At 45.4% G+C, this 23510-nt stretch overlaps 1 protein-coding gene across 21 annotated transcripts in view; it reads right to left on the bottom strand.

The window, feature by feature from the left end:
• Positions 1-3820: 3820 nt before the first annotated feature.
• Positions 3821-23510, bottom strand: part of MAPK8IP3 (mitogen-activated protein kinase 8 interacting protein 3) — an 82307-nt gene continuing 62617 nt past the window's right edge. For 20 of the 21 annotated variants that reach the window (XM_065732251.1, XM_065732252.1, XM_065732254.1 and 17 more), the window contains 9 exons: positions 14049-14171; positions 13708-13788; positions 13113-13180; positions 11558-11706; positions 10542-10713; positions 10297-10410; positions 5373-5552; positions 4968-5111; positions 3821-4412 (listed from right to left, as the gene is read on the bottom strand). In XM_065732251.1, coding sequence (XP_065588323.1) covers positions 4291-4412; positions 4968-5111; positions 5373-5552; positions 10297-10410; positions 10542-10713; positions 11558-11706; positions 13113-13180; positions 13708-13788; positions 14049-14171 — 1153 coding nt within the window. In that variant the 3' untranslated portion in view covers positions 3821-4290. Of the gene's footprint in view, positions 4413-4967; positions 5112-5372; positions 5553-8772; positions 9034-10296; positions 10411-10541; positions 10714-11557; positions 11707-13112; positions 13181-13707; positions 13789-14048; positions 14172-23510 lie in introns of those variants that run through there. The other variant, XM_065732270.1, reaches the window with a different exon arrangement.

The following is a 23510-nucleotide window of genomic DNA, read 5'->3' as shown; positions in this document are numbered from 1 at the left end:
GGTCAACACCAGAGGATCCATCAATTGCGATGGTCCTGCCCAATCCAGATCTCTACCTACTGTAGAGGGAGATAAGGTCCCTGTAGTACATGTGAAGAACATGTTGGGAAAAGCGGTTTGGGTCCTTCCAGCTTCTGGAAAAGGCAAACCTCTCCATGGAACTGTTTTTGCTCAGGGACCTGGGTCTACCTGGTGGGTGATGCACAAGAATGGGGATGTTCAGTGTGTACCACAAGGGAATTTGATGTGGGGAGAGCGCCCTCAGTAATTCTATTAGTATGTATATATATTGTATATTATATGTATATATGTATGTTGTATGAGTTTGTATTTAATGCTTGTTAATCATTTTTTCTGTATGTATATATATATATATATTAAGCATTATGTAGTGATGTTGAATAAGGGGTGGAATGTTATGGTTTTGTGGTTTTTGTTGTGTTGTTGATATTCCACATCATAACATCATGTGGTGTATTGGGAGTTAGAGAGTTAATGCTCCAGTTCTGTGGATCATTGATAGTTCCAGGTGTACCTGTCTCAGAAGAGAACTGCATTCCCCAGAGGACTTTGCAATGCTTTGCATTCTTACATATTTCCACCCAGAGGGAAAGATAAAAAGTGTCTGCGGTCACAGGACTCTCTCTTCCCTTTGGGATCGAGCTCGGCAGTGGGTGTTTGTTGCAGCCGTCCGCCTTCAGCGTTAGTGTAAGGCCTTCGGTTTATCGGACACTCTCTCTCCTGCTCATTTTATTTGATTCATTTGCCTCAATTCCAATTATACTATATTGTGTTATTTTCCTTTCTGATATCTTATTTAATAAATTAGCTTTCCTCCTCAGATCATTGCCACTGTTTTGTTCTTAGGCCCTTCTCCTTCTTCCCTTTTCCCCTTCCCCTTCTCCGGGGTGTGGGCCCATGGGTCCCCTGCCTCAGTTGTCACGGTACCGGGTCAAACTGTCCCACAAACCCGTGACAGCTGCTATTTCCAACTTTACATGCGTGCTCTAAGGATGCATAGGCAATGCAGCTAATGAGGAAGCAGTAATTAGAATTGTCTAGGAAGGCAGCAGTAACTGCTCAATGCAATTCACCCTAAAGACCAACAGCTGGTAGTTGACTCAATCAACATTCATAACCTTAAGTCAATAATTTTCACTACTATCCTTTCTGTCTCATCTATTACTGCTGTGTATATCCCCTGAATGAATTCACTTCTACAAAATAAATATGAGCTTGTCTAAATGCTGATGGGACTGGGAGGAAAAGCCAAGTGGGAACTTGATTTCTTAATTTTTGAATGTTACCATTCCTATTATACTTTGTGAACTACCACCTGTTATCAGCAGGGTGGATGACCTCAATGGCTTGTCTGAGGGGACCCCACGAGGACAGGTGTGGACAGCCTGCAGCTGAAGGGTCCTTTTCTGACTGGGAGAAGCACTGGCTTTGAGGGCACACGGCTCATGTCCAGCATCTCCTGGTCAAACAGTGAGCAACACATCTCTCATTTCTTGCTAATTGCTGAATGGGCGCCACTCCCACCATTTTAAGTGTCATGATGTTATTATTAAAGGCTGAGAAGGAATCCCAGTGACCTTTCCAGGAACAAGACGTACTGGCACTTGCTGATGTTAACATATTTATTACATACAGAACGGATACGGTTTGTTGTTTGATAGCATAGGGAAAAAAGCATGGGAACATATTCATACAGCGGCCTCTTTACAGAACGCCATCTTCAGACCAAACAGCGGAGTTTACAGGCCTTAAGACACTTTTTAAAATCCTTTTGTAACATACAAGATACTTTACATACATCACAGTGGAGATATGACAGGGAAGTGTGCTGAAGCCAGTCCTCACCTTGCTGCCCAGCAGCCACCACATCCTCACAGGAGCTGACAGCAGAGGCAAGCTCTGCCTAGCTAAAGCCACCCCTCTGACACATGTTCTTCTCTTGGAGGAAATCATGCATTGAGCTGGGAAGGAATCTGTTGGCAAATGACCAAGAGTGGTTTCCTTGTTGCAATGGACCAGTGGGTGACAGAAGATTGAATATTGTCACTTTTACTGCTAAAATCAGATAGAGAACAAACTGTAAGAGGTAAGAATGTTGCAATTCTGTATTTCTATGCTCAAGGTTTGACAGACCTAAATAAATAATTGGATTTACCATTAAATGAGACCATATTATGACATTTTCCTGGCTCTATTGTTAAACTATGTCTGTCTAAACATTTATTATTACACTCCGTGCTGTGATGAAGAGAGTTAGTTCTAGCAGAAAGCATTCTGGGGAAGTGAGCAAGCAGTCCAGCACTGTCAGCACTTCCCCACGTTCCCCTCTACGTGAGTGGCTGTTTGCAGAATCAGCCAGATGGAAGCCACAGATCCTGGCACACTGCTGGCTTGGGGATACAGCCTGGCTGGTTTTCTACCTCTGCAAGGAGCAGTGTGGGTGCTGCTCATAGGCAGTGTGGGCAGCACTGTGGCCCTGTCCTTTGGTGGCTGAGGCCTATTTACTCTGTGTATGTCCTCTTGCCTCCCTGGATGGGAACTGTTTGCCCCAGCCTTTTCTTAAGTGAGGATTCAGAGCGTTCCAGTGCTGCTGAATGAGGACAGATGTTAAGCTTCCCCAGTGAATGCTGTGTTCCTGCAGCACACAAACAGCTGCAGACCACAAGCTTAGGAGCAGCCTGGGTCACGCCAACAAGCACAGGTCACATTTTCCAGAGATGGAGGTGGACATCCCTGGGAGACCTAGAGTGCTACACAGCTCAGGAAACCAACAAAACAGCCACCAGGATCTTCTAAATTCACTGCTAACAGGTAGCCTTTGTAGAGAAAGGACTTATTGCAACTGTCAGAAAGGAAAAACAAACCACTGCCTCTACATCTGGAGCTGCCATGCTTTGAATGTGGAGCTTAAAACTGCTCTTCCTGGCTGCACTTTCGGCTGCTTCTCCTATAAGCAGGACACACAGCTTGCAGAAGGAGTGCAGTCAGAATTTCTCTGAGGGGCTGTCATTCTTTTCAGGAGTCATGAAGGTCCAGCTTTTCATAATAACTGACTGATTAACCAAGTTAGTGCTTGTGATTTGTGTAAAAGGAGCTAGGAGACCTGGCCTCAATTCCCTTATCTGTGTGACCTTAGGCAAGAGACAGCCTGTATAGCTTGACTGCATCTACACAGTCTTTGCTAACCTGATAGCCACTACGTGAAGGAAAACAGCCACCTACTTCCAGCAGGGTGCCAGCAGTTCCCAGGATGGGGACCTGATGAGTCACGGTACTGTGTTAATGCAGAATCTACAGCACACCAACATTATCTGCCATCACTCATATTTTAAAAGCCAATAAATGCTATGTAGAGATAGCTTTCTCCTAAACCTTTCAGGCTCACAAAAAGAATGAACTCAGCAGTTCATTTCAGCTTGATATTTTTTGGAAGAATGAGTTAAAATATTGCTGCCATTTTTCCCTTCCAAATAACAAGGTTCCAGTACCCCATAGTAATTTCCAAAGGCCCCATGGCCTTCACAATCAAACACCTGTCACCTACCTGAAGCTAACAAGCAATCATCTCTGGACACTTGCAGTTGCCCAGCACACTACTGCTACGTTAACGGCAGCAGAAGAGGAGGGAGACTTTCCATCTGCAAGAATGGAGGACGTGTTCCCTGCACTGATGGCCCTGCACCTTCTGCAGACAAACAGAAGTGCCTCCCAAACCTTGACACTCTTATTTCTATTGAAGGCTCTTTGTACCTGGCTGCTGTCAGTCTGTGGGATATTATTCTGTGCTCAGGTGTACTCTGTGCATAAGTGGATAAGGTGGAATGTCCACTGGTGAACTAGAAAGGATTTCTTCTGGGGTGCTGTAGGAGTTGTGATTCTCTGTCACTGCTTTGGCAGGGAACACCAGGGTGCCGTACTACTTCTCATGCAGGTGGAAGAAAGGCAACCTGCTGGAGGACCAGTCCCACCACCTGTCCAGCTCCCTAGCCCCAGGGCAAAGCTTTTGCACAGCTCTGGCTCCAAGCTTCACTTTATTGATGTGCTGCCATTTTTCTCCTTGTAGATACTAGCTCCAGAGCAGAAAACTCATGGGCCCAAGATGAAAGCTGCAAGTTCAGAGTTAACAATGGGGTCACAGTCCAAGGCAGGTGCTGTTGCAGTTGTTTGGGGTCAGTTTCCAGCAGTAGGTATAACGCAGGCGTTCTGTATGTACATCGTGGCATTCAGGCAGGAACAGGGACACTTACATTGGTAGGAAAGGAGAAATTCTCACTCTGGGATATATGATACCTGCCACACAATAATGTGGCTCCTTTCTGCCTTAGAAAGTACTGGCTTCACCTGGGTGCCATCTCCTGTATTCTCCTCTGTCTCATCATCTTCTCCATCCCCTGAAGATAAGAAAGCAGAGTAAAAAAGGCTGGAAAGAAAATCTCAAGCTACACTGCCCTGGAATTGTTCAGGGAAGGTGAATATCCATGCTACGGTTTCTGCAGTCTCACAACAGGCAGCGGGAGCTGAGACTTGCCTGAAGAACATCTATAACAAAACAGTGCTTTTTTGAATCAAGCTTCTGTGAATGAACAAAACTGTCTCCAGCTAAAGGGAAAGCCACGTTCCATTTGGGAAGCCAATGCTTAAAACAGAGTGCCCCAGAGCAGCACAGGTGACTACAGTGGGACAGTAGTGTTTGTAACCAATAGTATAGGTGTTTTTATTTTTCCAGGGCCATTAATGCAGTCAGCACAGTGTTGCAGGCAGGGGCAAGGTTTGGCAGTTTCATGATGTACAAGCAAAATACTTGCTATCTGCCACCACAGCAAGAGGCAGAAGAAAAACTGCCCTACTTTTCAGATTTCTTCTCCCACAGCAGTGATCCCTCTCCTCCACAAATTGTTGCCCTTCACCCCTTCCCATTCCACACACACCCAACATCAGGCACTCACCAATCCGGAAATCAATGTACCCTTCTCCTCCACTCAGCACCAGGACATTCTTCAGCTTCTGCCCTTCGGTCTCTGTAGCTGCTGCACTGGGGTTCTCCGAGGGGCTGTCCAACACACTCCCATTCAAGGTTGCTAGGACATTGCCTGGGACAGGACAGAGGTGCCATCAGTGCCTCTGCTCAGCCCTCAGACACTCTCACACACGAACATGACTGAGCAGGCCAATTCCTTCTGCTGATGAAATCTTTTAGACACTGTAGTTTGAACTCCCAGTGTCTGAGCCACAGTGATCTCTAAGCAATACAAATGGAACAGGCAGTCTTCTGCTGCAGGTCAGCTTAAGCTCCTGCCTCAGAATAGACAGCACTACCAGACCCTCAGAGGAAGGACTATGCTCATCCTTACCAGGCACAGAGACAAAGAACTTCACAGCATCACGGTGACCATGGAAACAGAGCTGTGCCTGAGCCATGGAGCAGTAGGGAATAAAACTGCTGGCAGATTTGTCACTGTTGTCATCACCATACACATGGATGACCCCTCCAGAGCGACTACCCTCTCCAGAGGTGGGTGAAGTCTTGTTGGCTAGGGACAGGAGAAGGAACACTGTTAAGTGATAGTTTTGGCCCCATCTACAGAAGGGGTTCAATCAAAGTGAAAATCATGAGCCATGAAAGAAAACCTTTATGGGTTCAGATCTCTTTAAAGGTCTTAGAGAATAAAATGGTTCAGCTGGAAAGATCAAAGATCTTCAAAGATCATCTTCACTGCCTGCCTGTCTGCTTTGGGGTTAACCAAAACTTAAAGCATTTTACTGAAGGCATCTCAATACATCAGTCAAACATCTCATGAACACTGACAGGCATGGGGCAACACCCACCTCTCCCAGGAAGCCTGCTCCAGTGTTGCCCTGTCCTCATAGTAAAGAGATTTTTCCTGATTCCAAGTCTGAGCCTCCCCCAGCACTGCTCTGGGCTGCTCCCACACCTGCTGTCTTTGGCTCCCAGAAGCAAAGCACGGCACCTCCTTCTGCTTCCCCTCCTCAGAGCTATGGAGCAGACAGGTTGCCTCTGGCTTCCTGTTCTCCAGACCAGACAGCACAATGCCCCCAGCCTCCCCTCACAGCACATGCCTCCCAGTCCCTCCCACTCCTGTTAAGAGCTTTGTTGCTCCTGTCTGGTTGCTTTCAAGTACCTTAACATCCTTTTTAAACTGTGGAGCTCTTGCTGAGCATGCTGTCACCACCCAGATCCCTTTTTGCTGAGCTGCTTTTTAGCTACTTATATCCCAGGCTATGCCTGTGTCCAGCACTGCTCCACCCTGAGTGCAGAAATTGGCATTTTCCTTTGCTGAACTTGATGCTGTTGTTTCTTGCCCTATCTAGAGCCCTCTGCAAGGTTTCTCTTCCCCCTCCAGGGAGTCAAAAGCAACTCCTAGTTGAGTGCTATCAACAAACATGCTGATGATGCACTTCCATCCTGCATCCAGACCACTGACAAAATACTGAACAAACAGGCCTAAGAACTGAGCCCAGAATTATGTAACGGTTATAATCATAGACTCCTTAGAGTTGGAAGGGACATTTGAAGATCATCTAGTCCAATTCCCTGCAATGTACAGAGACATTACAGCTATATCAGGTTGCCCAGGGCTTGATCCAGACTGGCCTTACAAGTCTTCTGGGATGGTGCATCCACCACATCCCAGGCAACCTATTCCCATGGCTCACCACCATCACTGTTAAAAACTTCTTCCTTATATTCAGCCTAAATCTCCCCTCTTTGAGCTTGAAACCATTTTCCCTTGTTCTTTTACCACCTGCTAAAGTCTCTCCCCTTTTTTTCTGTTGCTCCCCTGTAGATACTGAAGGCCACATTCAGGCCACCTCACAGCCTTCTCTTCTCCAGGCTGCATAGCCCCAGCTCTCTCAGCCTGCCCTCGTAGGTGTTCCATCTCTTGGATCATTTTTGATGTGCTCCAGCAGGTCCATATCTCCTGTACTGAGGACTCCATATCTGGATGCAGTGCTCCAGGTGAGTTCTCACAGCACAGAGCTCCCTTGCCCTGCTGCCTGCGCTGCTCTGAATTCAACCCAGAGTACAGATAGCTTTACAGGCTGTGAGGGCACACTGCTGGCTCATGTTCAGCTGCCATTCATCAGTACCCCCAGGTCTTTTTCAGCGGGGCTGTGCCCCATCCTTTTATCCCCCAGCTTGTAATGGTAGTGAATGTTGCCTTGACCAGGTGCATACCTTGCACTTGGATTTGTTAAACCTCACGAGGTTCTCAAGGTCCCTTTAGTCTGCATCCTGTCCCTACAACAAAGGAGATAATACCAGACTATACAATCCCTCCCTGCTAGGCTGGTTATACTCACTCATAGTACCAAACTACTTTTTATTATTAAAAAAAAAAAAAAAGTAAAATTTGTCTGTTAATGATGCACACTTCCATAGTGATGGTGGACAAGAGTAACTCTAGGGCACATGATACAAGGCCTCTGGGGTGCTCCAATAAAGGCCTATTCTCCAGGAACAACCCTGTCCAGCCTTCAGAAATCACTGTCCTTTGATCAGCCTTTGGCAGCTGGCAACATAAGCAAATGTATCCAATGTACCTGAGACACTCTAAGGGCTCTTGTCCTTCATACTATACTATACTACTAATAGCAGAACTACTACTGTTTTGGGAACTGAAGTTGCTCTGCTTCCAAATCAAGTCCTTTGCTCATGCCAAACTATGACTGCACAGGCTGCTGAAAGAAGCCTTTGCATCTGGCAAAGGCCTCTCAGCCCAGCAAGTGTCACAGAAGTGGAGTCAGTGCCTTCCTTAGTCCTTGATTTAGAAGATCAGCTAATCAAGTAATGAACATCAAAAAGATGTCCAATGTCCGCATCTAAGGATGTCAAGGTTTGCTCAGAGGCAAACATCTTCCAGGCCTGGGCTCTCAGGGTGGGAAAGCCTCCACTCACCAGGGAAGACAGCAGTTCTCAGAAGTCAGGATGGGAAACACTTTACTTCTGCATGTACCCACATCAGTAAAATAAACAGTAGTAAAATCAGGTGGCTTTCACTTCCTGTTTATTTATAGAGAGACATGAATTGCTTACTTACTATCTGTAGCTCTGTATGTTGGCTTAGGCTGGTTTTCAGTTATTAAGAGGCTCAGGAACAAAGGAGGCTATTACCTAGCAGACTCACGATGGGATGCTGAGACGGAAGAACGAGAATCAGTGTGCACAGGGGGAAGATCCCTGAGATGAAAGCTTTCTGCAACTCTGTGCTTTGATTTACTGAGAGCAGTCAGAACTGGCTGAGCTCCGGTAGACAAGGCTCTTCCAGTTCAGTATCTGGCTTCTCACAGTGATCACTACCAGAGACTTTAAATGGAAGAGAGATGCACCGATAATGTTTCTGGACAGCCACAGGAACATCTTACAATGAGAATAAACACTTTCTGACCCTAGAAAGGCTGAGGAAAGTGTAAATCTGAACACTGAACTCAGGCCTTGCTTTAACTGACACAAAACCAAACAATTCTCAGTATTCATCCAAATTCCTCTTTTTAAGTATAGGTTGACTATCTGAAGCTAGCAGGTGCCACAGCACTTACTACCACTGGCCTGGAAAGAGATGTAAGAAGCACACTGTTGTAAAACCAAGGATGACCAAGGACAACCTTGGAAGAACAGTGTACTCCCTGCTTCCTGGAGCTTAAAGAATAAATCCTCACATTCTCCATCTCAGACCTGGCATATCAGAAAGGCAGTACTGTATAGTACTATACAGTAAAGTAGTCTTGGCATAAAAAGCAGAAGTATGGGTGGTGAGATGAATAAATATTTTTCAGGCCATATGAAATAATCATATTGTCTCTGGTAGTTTTTTCAGGTGACTAATTTAAAATGAAAGAGATGAGGAAAAACGGATGGGGAGAACTGAATGGCAGGATAGGGTAGGAAAGTGACTGCAAAAGTGAGTGGGTGCAGAAGAAGTGAAAGCTGAAGGAAGGAAGCAATGGACTTACCCCGTAGCCCAAGGAGTTGGCCTCGGTGGAGGACTACAGCTAGGCAGAGGCAAGGAGTGGGAACACAAAGGAGCACAGGAAGACATAGGCAGGATGGGAGAGAAGAAGAAGGCGATTACTGGGAGAAAACTCAGATAGCAACAGAAATGTATATACTTGGAGAAACCACGAGCTACGGGCTCTATTAGTTCTTGCTAATACTTTCCACGCTGTTCTTGCTTGTTTTACTCTTATCTTACAAAGACAAACGTAGTATCTGAGACAGACACAAAGATCAATTGCTGAAGTTTCTAGTGAAGATTTACAGTTTATCGCATTTTTACAGAAAAAAAACAAAAGATAGTGCAACTGGTTTACAGCAGGGAACAAGCTTAAATTTGAATTATGACAGCAGTGTCAGTTCAAAGGGGTATTCAGCTCCAGTAGCCTCAGGAGACAACTTCAACTCTGACTTTCAAGAGGACTGCAACAGGTTTGCCTCTTTTACCCAAGAGCCATTTGCCTCTCAGCTGTCCTTCTAGCACTGATGAGAAAATCTTGCTGCTTTCCACTGAAAGGAGCTGTTGTCCGCCTCAAGTCCTACTCCTCATTATATTTTTAACAGATCTTCCACTAAGAAAAGCTAGATGATGACTGGCAGGTATAGAACAGGCTCACTTAGAACTTCCATTAAACTTCCAGTGCTAGATATGCACCTTTTAACAACTGCTGCTACTGAACTTGTCTTAAGATACTGATTTCTACTTGACTAATAAAAACTGAATTATAAGAAAATAAAGCTTTTTCTGAGGTCAATTTCTGCAAAATACTCTCATGAGGATCCTTAGATGTCTACACCAGATAAAAAATTTCCAGGGAGATCTTCCTGGTGGCTTCTCATCCCACAGCCTCCTCCTTTTGAAGACTTGGTAGAATTCCCAGCGCTTTGTTTATCCTGCTTCCCAGTAGGTACAAAATCAGTTCACACCAGCCTGCTCTGTCACGGTTACCCTCAAATGAGAAGGCTGTACAGAGGGTGAAGATGTCATTGGTGCCCAAGAGAAATATATCTTCAACTGAACTGAAGAGGAACAGTAACAAATCTCTATTTGGTATTAAACAGGTTAAATCCATTCAGTTGAACACTTAAGGTCTGGGTCACTTATACTCAGGGCTCTTCTCTCTGAACATTTTGTCAGGTTCACAATGAAACTGTCCAGAAAGTATTAGTCCACCAGAACCATTTACCACTATGCACAGATAAAACCAAAGCACTGCTCTTTTTAGGGGAACACAGAAAAATCTCTGATAAATGTCACTTACTCTCAGTCAGTGGAATGGAGATGACAACACCATTCCCTGTTCCCACCCAGAGACGATTGCCAGCAATGAGCAGGGCTGTAATCCGTACAAATGAGAAACCCAGTTTTCCAGTACCTGTAAGCGCGCACAAAAATTAGAGTCAGTTAAGACTGTACTACTTTTCAGCAAGGTCCATTAATGAATTTTAATTTCTCTCTGACCTCAGTAGAGAAAAGACCAGCAAGAGACAATCCCTACTGCCTCACCTAGCATCTTGCTGACATAAGGCTCAATGTCAACATCCTGCAGATGTTGATGGCTGTGGGCATGGTAAAGCCTCAGGGTAGAATCCAGGCGGATGGAAACCCACACTCCATCTCCAATCCATGCCAGCTGTCGCACCTGGCTCTCACGCCGAGGGTGGGCGTCAAAGGATTTCTGAAATTCCATGTGAGTAGAGCAATATGAGTTCACAAAAGGTCTTCAATTATCTGCATATAATTATCTACATAATATTATCTACATATATTCTCTTTTCCTTATGTGAGATTGCTTGTTTGGGTTTCAAAGGCCTTGGAGAAAATGTATCAATGGCATATGACCTCAGAAGTTCAATATAGGGTACAAATTGTCCCTTGTTTCAAGCAGTGAGTTCCATGGCACAGAGTTGTGGCTCCCCACAGAATATTACAGTCTTTGCAGACCACTTTGGGAACAAAAACATTTAGAAACAAACAGCTCAAAGAGAAATTCGGATCAGCAAGCTGCCTTTGCTCACAGATGTGAACTTCACTTCTCTGAGTAAATTATTCCAAGCACTGTTAAGTATGTTCACACTAACACCACTGTACTACACAAATGTTTCAACCAAAAGGTTTGGATTATCTTATTTATATATTTACTTATGCAAGTGGAACCACTTGGATTTGCTGATTTATTCTTCCTTCACGCCACAGTGCCTACAGACAGAGAAGTCTTAGATTGTACATGAAGGCAGCTGTCATGCACAGATACATGTTTGTATAGCATGTGACTCCAGGGCCTCATTAGCAAAGGCAAAGACAGTGCTCAGTTCAGACTTTAAGATTTAATCTCTTCCAAGGGAGGAATAAGCATCCCCCTGATAGACTGGGTCTCAAGATAACCCCAACTGACAGTCTGACAGTTTTCATCCAGAGTCAGCACTGACAACAAATACTGTGTTACCACATTCTGCAGCAGAAAATGGATAGAAGAATAAATACAAGTATCTGCACGCACACACACACATTCGCTCTCTTACCTCAATCTGCATTGTCTTAGGTTGAATAACATGGATTTTGTTCTTGTAGCCACACCAGACTCTGTCATACACAACAGCCATGCAGCGGATAGAATGGTGAGTATGACCAAGGTCCATTAAGTGGTAATTACTGAGATCCCACTGACGATCTAAGTTGAAAAACAAGTGTAGAAAAATGGACCTCTACCATTCCATTTATATCTAGATATACAAGGCCTAACTTAAAAGCTGATCTTGCTTATGTCTGTGAATTCCCCATCAGCACAGAATACTGCTTCAGGCACAGCCTTATAGTTAGCAGGCACATAACAACAAAGCTTAGTTTGGTAGGCTAAAAGCTCTCCAGCTCAGGCTAATTTACACATCCCTTTACTGTAATGAAGTGAACAGTCTTCCTTAACAAGTATAACAACACCAGAAGGAAAAGAAGAAAGACAAGCTAACAAGACTGTGGAAACATAAAAGTAAATGGAGCGTGCAATACTTCATGGTGAGACTTTCTCTTGTCACAGTCAGACAATGATTTCTCTTGAAATGTCAAATCCAGGATAAGGAATCAGATATTTATTCTCTTGTTTTATTTGCTACCTCATCAGGTAGATACTGTCTTTCACCCCTAGGCGATGAAGCATTATCGTTTTTTGATGGGAACATTTAGTACATATCAGTGGACAGGCTCAGACCCATGAGAAAACCTGAATCGAAAATTAGATTGCACAAAACCAGAATATCTGGTTGATAAAATGTTACCCAAAGAACAACTGAGAAATAAATCTTTATTATCAAATATTATTCACAATTTGCAAATTCTCATGAGCTGCAGGGTATAAGCACAGCTCATGAACTGCTGAAGTTACAGGGAAACAAAATCTACAACAGTGGACAAGAAATAGATAATTCAATTAAAAAAATCTTGAAATGCTCTCAGTAAGGCACATCAGTTTACACAAACTTTTTTCCCCCCCCACAAGTAGAACTGGCCATGTGCACTGTGAAGGCTCTATTTGTTTGGGACTTCACGCTTCCACAAAACCCTAGCTCTGTCTTTCTGCATACAGAGAGACAAGTGCCACTACTCACACAGATTCTAACTTCCTTGGAAACCAGCAGGTGTTCCTGCACTGCACAGATCATCTGCTCAGACACTGCCTCGCAAGAGATGTTGGGAGCTTTCTTCGCACACACTGTACCATTGAATTGTGAATGCCCAGTAATACTGGTTATGGTCCACAGGCATTAATCTCATCAAACATCTGCAGAGTATGTGCTCCTAGGCATGTTGCATTCATTCCACCTATACTACATAGCATTTCTACACAATTCTTTTTTTATTTTCAGAAAACCTCAGGAAATGATGTTTGGAATATGTTCCAACACATACAGAGATGTATGGAGATGTTTGAGCATAAGGGTTACAGGTGTATAATAGTTATGCATTTTAGCCACGTGTTTGTACTCTGCAATCTAGCACCTTTCTTTCTTGACTTGGAATAGAATTCACCTAATTGTCACAGTCTTGACCAGCTGGTTTTTCCTTTATTATATTAATCTTTACCTTCTCCTCGGTGAAATATGGCCAGTGTTCCATCTGCCAGAGCAACAAGGACCCTTCCTTTCACGTGCCTGAAATCACAGGAAAGGAAAAACTATTAAAACTCTGTAGAAGAAAAGAACTTAACAAATCTTTTCTCATGTCCACGCAAACCATTTTTTTGTTTTCTCTAGAATTCCTGTTCAGTTTAGCACTTGCAGGAACACACTATAAGGGCTGAGAGTCCTATCTTGTACTTCAAGTGTACTCAGATCATGAAACAATTCTCTGCTGAGAATAACTTCTCTTCTACACTATCAACTCCATTTCAATAAATGTCACTCAATTTATAACCTTCTCAAATTTTCCTTTTCTACTTCCATTTATTTCCTCCTGATACTGTAATTACACCATAGTAATTTCCTCATTCACGGAAATACCTCAGGACTGCAACTAAACAGAAAAGTGCCTCAGTACAAGCCCCAGGAAAACATTCCTGACAAATCAATGCATTTAAGAGTAAGAAAAAAGATGACTAACAAAGAGCTAACACCCCCATGGAAGATACTGCTCAGGCATTGAGCATTCTCCTTCAGAATCCCTTTGTGTATGTACTTACACTAGACTCAACACGGAGTCCTTTAGCTTTATTGAGTGCAGACACTTCTTCCAGTTAGATACAGCGGAGTGTACGTAAAGCCTGGGATAAAGGACAAATCAGGGAGGGTTAGCAGCAAGGCCCAACATCTTAGCACTAACCAGGCCTGATTTTTTCTTCTGGTAGAATACAAATGTGTACAGTGAGGCAAAGTCACAGTGTCCACGATGAGCTGAGGGCTTAGAAATAGTACTGAATACCTGTTACAGATACAAAAAGCAAACTAAATGCGTAAGGACATGAAAAATAGAGGCCAAAGGACAACTGAAACAGAGAAATACACCTGCTGAAAGGGAACCTACCAGCCATTCTGTGCTCCCAGCCACATGGTGGGGGCAGCACTGGTGCACGTCCCAGCAGCATCCCCATTCAGCTCCTGATCTGGCACTGCTGTGCTTGACTCTGTCTTCAGCTGCCCATTCTCCCTTAAGGGGCAAAAGAAGGTTGTTAGAGGCTTGTAGAGTGAATACTCTGAAAGAATAGTACCCACACAAAATATTGAAGGTGGACAGTACATTTTTGTATGGCCTATCCATGGCAGTAAATTAGGAAGGGCTCACATGTGAAGGTCAAGGCTTGCCTGAAACTCCACACAAGAAAGATCTCCAACAAGAGATCCTTCCCCAGTGGTGGTCAGCCCTTAAGTGGGGTCTGGGAGAGGTGGAACCAGACTCCACCCCTTCTGGTCACACAGGTGAACTGCCTTCACTTCTGCTTCTGTGGCAGACTCAGTGCTCACCTCAGGTGATCAATCAGTAGTTCAGGTTGTGATTCAACAGTTCCCATACACTCCACCCCTTCACGATGTGAACTGCTGATCAAGTTAACTGTAGGGTGAGCCTTCTTTAATACAGAGATCCAGTACATCGCAATTCTTATATAAGTGCCCATTGCGATGCATATCGATAATCTGGGATGAGTGATGATCAGTGTATGGCTCATGTTCTTCCTTGGGCCAGAGCTTAGTGGTGTTTACTGGTAGCATGCAGTCACATAGTGCAGGTCCATCCTACGCTCTGTCAGTCCCAGGCAGACCATCACCGGATGTTGTATATGATCTTACAGCAACTCTGGGACACTTCAGTAGTATTTTGTTCCTTCCGGCGATTCTGAAGACTTAGACTCACGGGGAGTAATATTGGTGTTTCAAGAATACCAAGAGGGGAAGGTCCATCCTCCAGAGCAAGATACAGGCCATATTCCTATCTTGGGTCAACACTTCAACTTGTACTGGGGCATGCTCTGGCCACCTGTACCAAACGTTTTGGACAGATGTCTGTGGCTGCACAGCTATATCAGGCACCAAAGGGGGTGTCCTGATCTGCCATAGGGACATGATGGGGGTCCCTCTAGTAATAAAGACTCACAATATCGGCAGGCAATGTACCAGTTACCAGAGGGACTACTGTACCTCCCATCTCCAATAATCTCCCCCAAGGTACAAGTAGGCCACACCACTGTGGTCCTACCTGTATCTTTCAGGGCCATTTTATTCTGTTGGCGCCTGGTTTTAGGTTCTCAGGGGCAGGGAGCAGAAGATTATTCTCATTGCCAATCTGAGGTCTTACCCGGTTATCAGTGCCCATAATTTGGATCCTAAGCAGGGAGGCCCATGTTGATTGTAACATTTTCAAGGCACTGGGTCTGCCTTCTCTACGTCTTTAATTCAGGTCTCACAGAGTTTCATGGAGTCTCTTTGTCCACCACTGCAGAGACTGAGAGTCTGTCTTCAGGGTAGCCTAGAGAAAACCATTATAACATTCAATAAGGCCTGCCCCCGTTGGATTGTACAGTAGGTGGAATTGCCATTCCATGTTGCTCTCTTCTGCCAAGTGTTGTATCATTGAACCCATAAAGTGAGTCCATTGGTCACTCTCAATGACTTGTGGTGTCCTGTAGGCAGCCATCAATCTTTTGAGTGCTTTTATGGGATATGCCTGGTTTGCTTTCAGTACTGGATAGGCCTGCAAGAGCCCACTTCAGTGTCAATGCAGGTTAGGGCATATCTCACCCCCTCAGATCAAGGGAGGGGCCCAATGTAATCAAACTGCCATCTCTGTAGAGAATTGTGTCCTCTAGCAAGATGGACTATTGTTTCAGGCAACAACCATGGTCTCATCCTGGAGCAAGTGTTGCAGTCTTGGCATACCTGAGCAATGTCGGATAGTTGTACAGGCAGTCCCCACGCTTTAGCAGCTGCCCACATGGTCTTCTGTCCAGCATGCCGCAGCTTTTGGCATAACCAGCGGGCAGTGTTCTCAGATGGTGAATTCTCAACCCATCTAACTCGGGCCAGTGTGTTGGCTTCATCATTTCCTGGTGACTGTAGGGGTTGGTGACCAGAAATGTGGTAGACACATACAGTCCTGTGTTTAATTGTATTCCACATGTCTAACCACATATCTTTACCCGAGATTGGTCAGGCATGGATAGTCCAGTCCTGGGTAGCCCACTGCACAAACCAAAGAGTGAGCCCCCGGTACACAGCCCAACTCTCTGTGCAAATATTCAGGAACCTATCACCAGGTTCTTTGGTTATAACCATCCACACAGCCCGCAGCTCTGCCCTCTGGCTACTCTGACCAGCCTCCTCTTCAAACCATATTGTATCTGTGGCAGGATGGTATGCTACTGCTCTTCACTTGCTTGGGTTGCCCTTGCTGGACCCATCCGTGTATGAGGCATCTTCAGGAATGGGATATTTTCCTTCCTGGACGGGACTCTTCTGTGGTGAAGCGACAAAGGTTTCTTTCCGTACATCACTGTGATATGTCATAGTGCCTAGAATCTTCTGAAGCTCTTCTTTCAGTGTTGAGGAAGACAGACTACTCCTCTGACCGAGATAGGCGACCCATCGTGCCACCCCGGTCTTAGGAAGGTGGGTCAGATCTCTTACCCATCCCTGAATTGGCATAGTGGTCTTAACTATGACTTTGGCCGTCTGGGTTATTGGCTCTACCACTTGTAATGCGGAATAGGCAGCCAATAACTGTTTTTCAATCATATTATACCTCTCTTCTGCTCCATGCCAGACCTGAGACCAGAAACCAATGGGTGTCTGAACAGAACTCTTGACACTGCCAGAGGCACGAGCCAAAGCCATCCTGAGTAACATGAACATCCAATTTGGCTGGGAGGGTAGGATCAAATATACCCAATACCTGGGCTTGTTTAACATCCTGTTTTGCTTGTTGGAAGGTGTCCTATTCTGTTCTCCCCCAATCCCATGATTGGCCCTTTTTTGTGAGTCTACACAAAGGTCTCAGAAACTGCACTAAATGAGGTGTAAAGGAACGCCAATATCCCAATATACCTAGAAATTCCTGCAGCTGCTTTGGTGTTGTAGGGACTGGGAATGCTTGAACCTTATCTATAATGGCACTGGGTAGCACTTTGGTCTTTCCTGACCAGACTGCCCCCAGAAATTTTACAGACAGGCCTTGACCTTGCACCTTTCGAGGATTTATAGCCCAACCTCTTTCACATAGGTAGGTGGTTAATGAATCTGCTGCCTCTCCTACTGCCTCCAGTGAGTTGAATGTTAACAAAAGACCATCAGTGTAGTCATACAGGTTGACATCATTAGGTTTTCTCCAATTAGCTAGGTCATGCGCCACCAAGTTATGACAATACATTGATGAATGCAAATACTGGATACAGCTGCATGGACGCGTGGCATGACCTTATTCAATTCCCTATAATCCACTGTCAATCTCCATGTTCTGTCCAACTTTTGCACTGGCCATATGGGGGAATTGTATGGGCTGTGTGCAGGTTTTTTGTCCAGTCCCCGTGGGTGTCTATACAGTCTTACATTAGTAATCCAGTACAGTTTCGACAAACAAATTTCACATGGGCCCCTCAATATTGTCTGTACTGCCCAAATACTAATGTACCTTTGCCAAAGTCTGAACTCCCCCATAGTTGTCTGGAGAGCCAACTATATGCCCAAGATATATTCTGGGACTGGAGCAACAGACACTTCATACTCCTGGGGTGGGAGACATCCAACCCCCAATTTCAACCATGTTTGGGTGACAAGAATGGTCTGTCCCCCAAACGCACCAATCATCACTCTATTACCCTTAAATTTCAATGGATCTCCATATATAATTGATGTTTCCGCACTGATGTCTACCACAGCCATTACTCTTTGCACATCTATTTTTGTCCAAAATATCGTCAGTACTAAATAGGGCCTCCGGACCCATCTGCAGGCCCTAAGGGAATCAGCATCCCTTGTCACTCCATGAATTTTGCCAGATAAAGATCTTTTACTGCAGGCAGCTCAGGCACTGGGGCCTAAGACACCTGTGGAGATTTTCTTTCTCCTATTCGATACTACGAAATTGGCCAAATTCCAGGTTGTAGTAGGTGCTTCTTGTATCATTCGTACTCCCAATTTTCTGGGAGTACTCTGAAATTTTTCATCATTTCTTAGTTGTTTCCATAACTGTACTAACATATGGTTGGGCTGCCCGTTGATTTTAGCAAATGAAACCCTGGCCTGTAAAAGATAATTGAACACAGTTTCCACAGAGTCACAGAATCGTAGGGGTTGGAAGGGACCTCCAGAGATCAAGTCAAACTCCACTGCCAAATCAGGTTCCCTACACCAGGTCGCACAGGTAGGTGTCCAGGCGGGTCTTGAATATCTCTAGAGAAGGAGATTCCACAACCCCCCTGGGCAGCCTGTGCCAGTGCTCCATAACGCTCACCATAAATAAGTTCTTGTGCACATCCGTGCAGAACCTCCTGTGCTGCAGTTTCTGGCCATTTCCCCTTATCCTGTCTCCACACACTGCTGAAGAGTCTGGCCTCACCACTTTGTCCCCCACACCTCAGATATTTATAAACCTGGATCAGGTCCTCTCTCAGTCTTCTATTCTCAAGGCTGAACAGACCCAGTTCATTTAGCCTTTCTTTATAAGGGAGATCCTCCAGACCCTTCACCATCTTTGTGGCCCTGCGCTGGACTCTTTCCAAGAGATCCCTGTCTTTTTTATACTGTGGAGCCCAGAACTGGACACAGTACTCCAGATGAGGCCTCACCAGGGCAGAGTAGATGGGGCGGATCACCTCCTTTGACCTGCAGGCCACGCTCTTTTTAATGCACCCCAGAATGCCATTGGCCCTCTTGGTCACGAGGGCACACTGCTGCCTCATGGTCAACCTGCCATTTACCAGGACACCCAGGCCCCTCTCTACAGAGCTCCTCTCCAGCAGGTCATCCCTCGGCCTGTACTGCTGCATGCAATTATTCCTCCCTAGGTGCCAGACTCTACACTTGCTTTTGTTAAACCTCATCCGGTTTCTGACTGCCCAGCTCTCCAGCCTGTCCAGGTCTTGCTGAATGGCAGCACAGCCGTCTGGCCTGTCAGCCAATCCTCCCAACTTTGTATCACCAGCAAGCTTGCTGAGCATGGCCACTATCCCCTAATCAAGGTCACATATGAAGATGTTGAACAAGACTGGACCCACCACGGACTCCTGGGGGACACCACTGGTTACAGGACTCCAGACTGCACCGCCAACAACAACCCTCTGCGCTCTGCCAGTCAGCCAGTTCTCAACCCACTTCACTGTCCACTCATCTTTCCCACACTTCCTTAGCTTTGTTATAAGGATGTCATGGGGGACAGTATCGAATGCCTTGCTGAAATCAAGGTAGGCTACATCCACCGCCCTTCCCCCATCCACCCAGCCAGTGTCAACATCATAGAAGGCCACCTTGTTGGTCGAGCATGACCTCCCCTTGGTGAACCCATGCTGGCTACTCCTGATAACCTCCTTTTCTTCCAATTGTCTGGAAATGGCATCCAGCACAAGCTGTTCCATCATCTTTCCAGGGACAGAGGTGAGGCTGACTGGCCTATAATTACCCGGATCTTCCTTCTTGCCCCTTTTGAAGACCAGAGTGACATTGGCTATACTCCAGTCTTCAGGCAGCTCCCCCATTCTCCAAGACCTTTCAAATATGATAGAGAGTGGTTCAGCAATCACCTCCACCAGCTCCCTCAGCACCTGTGGATGCATACCATCGGGTCCCATGGATTTATGAACACTAGCATTGCCTAGGCTCTTACAGACCACCCCTTCCCTGACTAAAGGAAAGTCTCTCATTCCCCAGACCCTCTTCATTAACCTCCAGGGTCTGGGATTACTGAGGGAGAGTTTTTTCACTGAAGACAGAAGCAAAGAAGGTGTTCAGTATCTCCGCCTTCTCAGCATCCCCCGTTACCAGAACACCCCCCTCAGAATGTAGGGGGCCTACATTCTCCCTAGTCTTCCTTTTACTGTTAACATACTTAAAAAAGCCTTTTTTATTATCCTTTACCACTTTTGCCAGATTCAATTCCAGATGTGCTTTAGCCTTCCTTGTCGCATCCCTGACATGCAGGCCCTGACAACCTTTCTATATTCTTCCCAAATGGTCAGACCCTTTCTCCACATTTCACCGACCTTCTTCCCTTTGAGTTTGCGCATGAGCTCCTTGCTCATCCATGCAGGTTTTCTGCCACCCTTTCCCGATTTCTTGCTCACAGGGACACACTGATCCAGAGCTTGGAAGAAGAGCTGTTTAAATGCTGACCAGCTCTCACAAACCCCCTTACCTTCTAGCACCCTAGCCCACAGGATAGCTCCAATTAGGTCCCGGAAGAGATCAACGTTGGCTCTCCTAAAGTCCAGGGTAGCAATCCTACTTTTTGCTTTGCTCCTTCCACTCAGGATCTTGAACTCCACCATCTCTTGATCACTACAACCCAAGCTGCCCCTAAACTTTACTTCCTTAACAAGTCCTTCCTTGTTAGTGAGGATAAGGTCCAGTAACACCCCTCCCCACGCTGGTCCCTCCACCACCTGCATCAGAAAGCTGTCTTCAACACATTGAAAGAACCGTCCAGACCATGCGTGCTTGGCCAGGTTGCTCATCCAGCAAATAATTGGATAATTGAAGTCTCCCATAAGCACCAGTGCCTGGGAACGTCACACCACTTCTAATTGCTTATGGAAGGCCTCCTCCTCCTGAGGAGACACCCATATGGGGACTGATTAGGGTGTCCATGGGGCAGTCTTCTGTATTCTAATTGGGAGAGCCTTGGCTTACTCCACCATGCAGACACTGTGCCTAGTTCGTACGCACTCCGTTTCTCCCAGGTCTGCTACCAGTTGGGATGCTTGTTGGATAATGGCCTCTTGTTGGGAAATGGCTGCAGGAGCAGGGAAGTCACGGTGATATGTACGAGCACAGTTTGCACTGCAGCACAGACTATATGCTCATGGAAAGGTATTAGATGTTGATAGGAGGTCATGATGCTCCTAGGCCAAGTGACAAATAACTCAAAGCGGACACGAACTGCTTCAGCTGAGCAACCCAAGCTGCCAAGACATCTATGGGAAACTTCTGTGATTATGTTATTCACCCTGCTTTCAGTGAAGAAGGCTTCACAGGGTTGCTGATAATTGTAACTATAGGTATTTTTAGAATAAGCTGTCCTTGGTAGTCTAGTCTGTTTAGCTTTCCTTTGGGCTCTGTGTTATGCGCTGGCCACACTGATACGGCGCTCAGGGGAAAGTACACTGTGTGAACCTAGAGAAAAGCAGAAGCAGGAGATGGTCTTTGGCGAGTGGGAGAGGAAAAGTGCACTTTGAACAGGGGACGCCCTGCCAGCACTGCCTTTCACACCCGCCGCCAACGAATTCCTGTTTGGGTTTCTTAGGATTAGGATGATAACAAGAGTTACCTCCCTCAGGACGGTTTCTCACTGCTGTTAATTGTTGGGAACTGCTTAAAGTTGTTTTTTCTCTGAGGCTCTCAGCCAATGATTGTGTGCCATTCTCTGTACGCCCCTGTCTTAAACACTATAAGAATAAGGCTGTCCGGGTAATAAAAAAAAGCCTGATCATTCATGTATTGAGTCCTGTCGTGCTCCCCGCCCGAGAGCAATCCACTCGGACCCTGATATCCGCAGCAGCCTCTGAAACTACTAGAGGATTTATAATGGAGACCACTGTCACATAAAGTTAAGAAGGGCTTGCTGCAATATCAGGTCTCTCATAGCTCCCATACATTCTTCTGTGTCTGGACTTTCAAATACGTCCTCATACCCAATTCTCAAATGTACATTTGGAGGTCCTCCACAGAGGACCATAAACCATTATGAAGTTGTATGTCTGTTTTATTAAGCCACGTTAGATGGCATGTCACCATCAACCAGTCTATAATAGAGTGATTTTCATTATACTGGACAGTGGCATATAATCTTTGCTTCAGGGCTGAGTGTATGGTTATAGATTCTAGCTTGGTCATTTCTGTCCCATTAACTAATACACTTTCAGCTCCTGCATCCCATAATCTTAGTAACCATGATGGTATGCTTTCCCTAGGCTTTTGATGGAACCGTTGTTCTAGGTCCTCCAATTCATTCGCTGTATATCGTCAAGCTGCTACATGCAAGTATATTTCAGCAGGGAGCCATTGGTCAGGAGGGATCCCTGCTGGTCTGTCTCCCTCTTTTTTTTAATTATTTTCTGTGTTATAATTGGGTGGATCTCAAAGGGATCCATTGTAGATGGAGTTTCCAGATCAGATTTAGAGACCTTGTCCTCCGAGGTACCCAGGTTCATTATCTCAGGGACCTGAGTGTCCTCTACTGAAATGCTACGTATTTGTTTTGTTGGGGCATTTAGTTCTGTTTTTTTGCTTGTTAATGTGCCCAACTGCTGTTCTAATCTCTTGATACGGTCTCTTAATAGTTGTTTCTCACGTTCTACATTATTATTTGTTACTTCCAGTTGGTGCAGCACTATTACCAGGGGCCAAGCCACAGCAGATGCAACTAGCTGACACTCCTTTGTAATAACTACACCCATATCTAGACCCTGGAAATAATCCATTAAACAGGCCAGAAAAGGAGAAACAGTCCCCATAACCCACAGGAGTCCCCATTTGTCAACAATAGTGGCTAAGCCATAATAGGGTGCCCCATAAGTCCCAGGATCTGACCCGGAAGCATTTGTTCTAGGGGGGTAACATTTTCCCCCGTCCCATTTGAAGATATTCCAAACAAAAGACATATCAGTTGATGATTTTTTTTTTCCAAGCTTGCCTGGCTTCCCAATTATAAGGTGAATACCCTGTAAGAATAGTACCTACATGATATACTGAAGGCAGACAGTACATTTTTGTATGGCTTATCCAGATGGTATAAAGACAAGCATTAAATTAGGAAGGGCTCACCTGTCAATGAAGGTCAAGGCTTGCCTGAAACTGTGCACAGGAGAGATCTCTAACAAGAGATCCTTCCCTGGTGGTGGTCAGCCCTTAAATGGAGTCTGGGAGAGCTGGAGCCAGACCTGACCCCTTCCAGTCACACAGGTGCATTGCCTTCACCTGTGCTCCTGTGGCTGACTCAGTGCTTGCCTCAGGTGATCAATCAGTGGTTCAGGTCATGATTCAGCAGTTCCCATAAAAGGCTTTTAACTGTAATGCACAGAATGCTCATCCGCTGTCTGGTTCTGCACAAACAGATAAGTGCACTTGTACACACACAGCACACCCTTCCCCTCAGTGATTTTCAGTTGCTTGACTACTGAATATGCAAAATTTCCTTCCCCATCCCCTGTCTAAACAAATACCCACCACTTTATGGCCAAATAAATTAAATTACTGTTCGGCAGTAATTTTCTATAACAATTTTTGTTCTGAGTAGTTTCTGTTGGAGCTGGAAATGAACAACTGCTCAGCCCACTGTATTAGGGAC

Source organism: Cyrtonyx montezumae, unplaced genomic scaffold (genome assembly GCF_038088225.1).
Source record: "Cyrtonyx montezumae isolate F1298 unplaced genomic scaffold, pur_monq_1.0 scaffold_16, whole genome shotgun sequence".
NCBI classification, from domain to species: Eukaryota; Metazoa; Chordata; class Aves; order Galliformes; family Odontophoridae; genus Cyrtonyx; species Cyrtonyx montezumae.
This window is presented reverse-complemented; position numbering and strand designations above follow the sequence as displayed.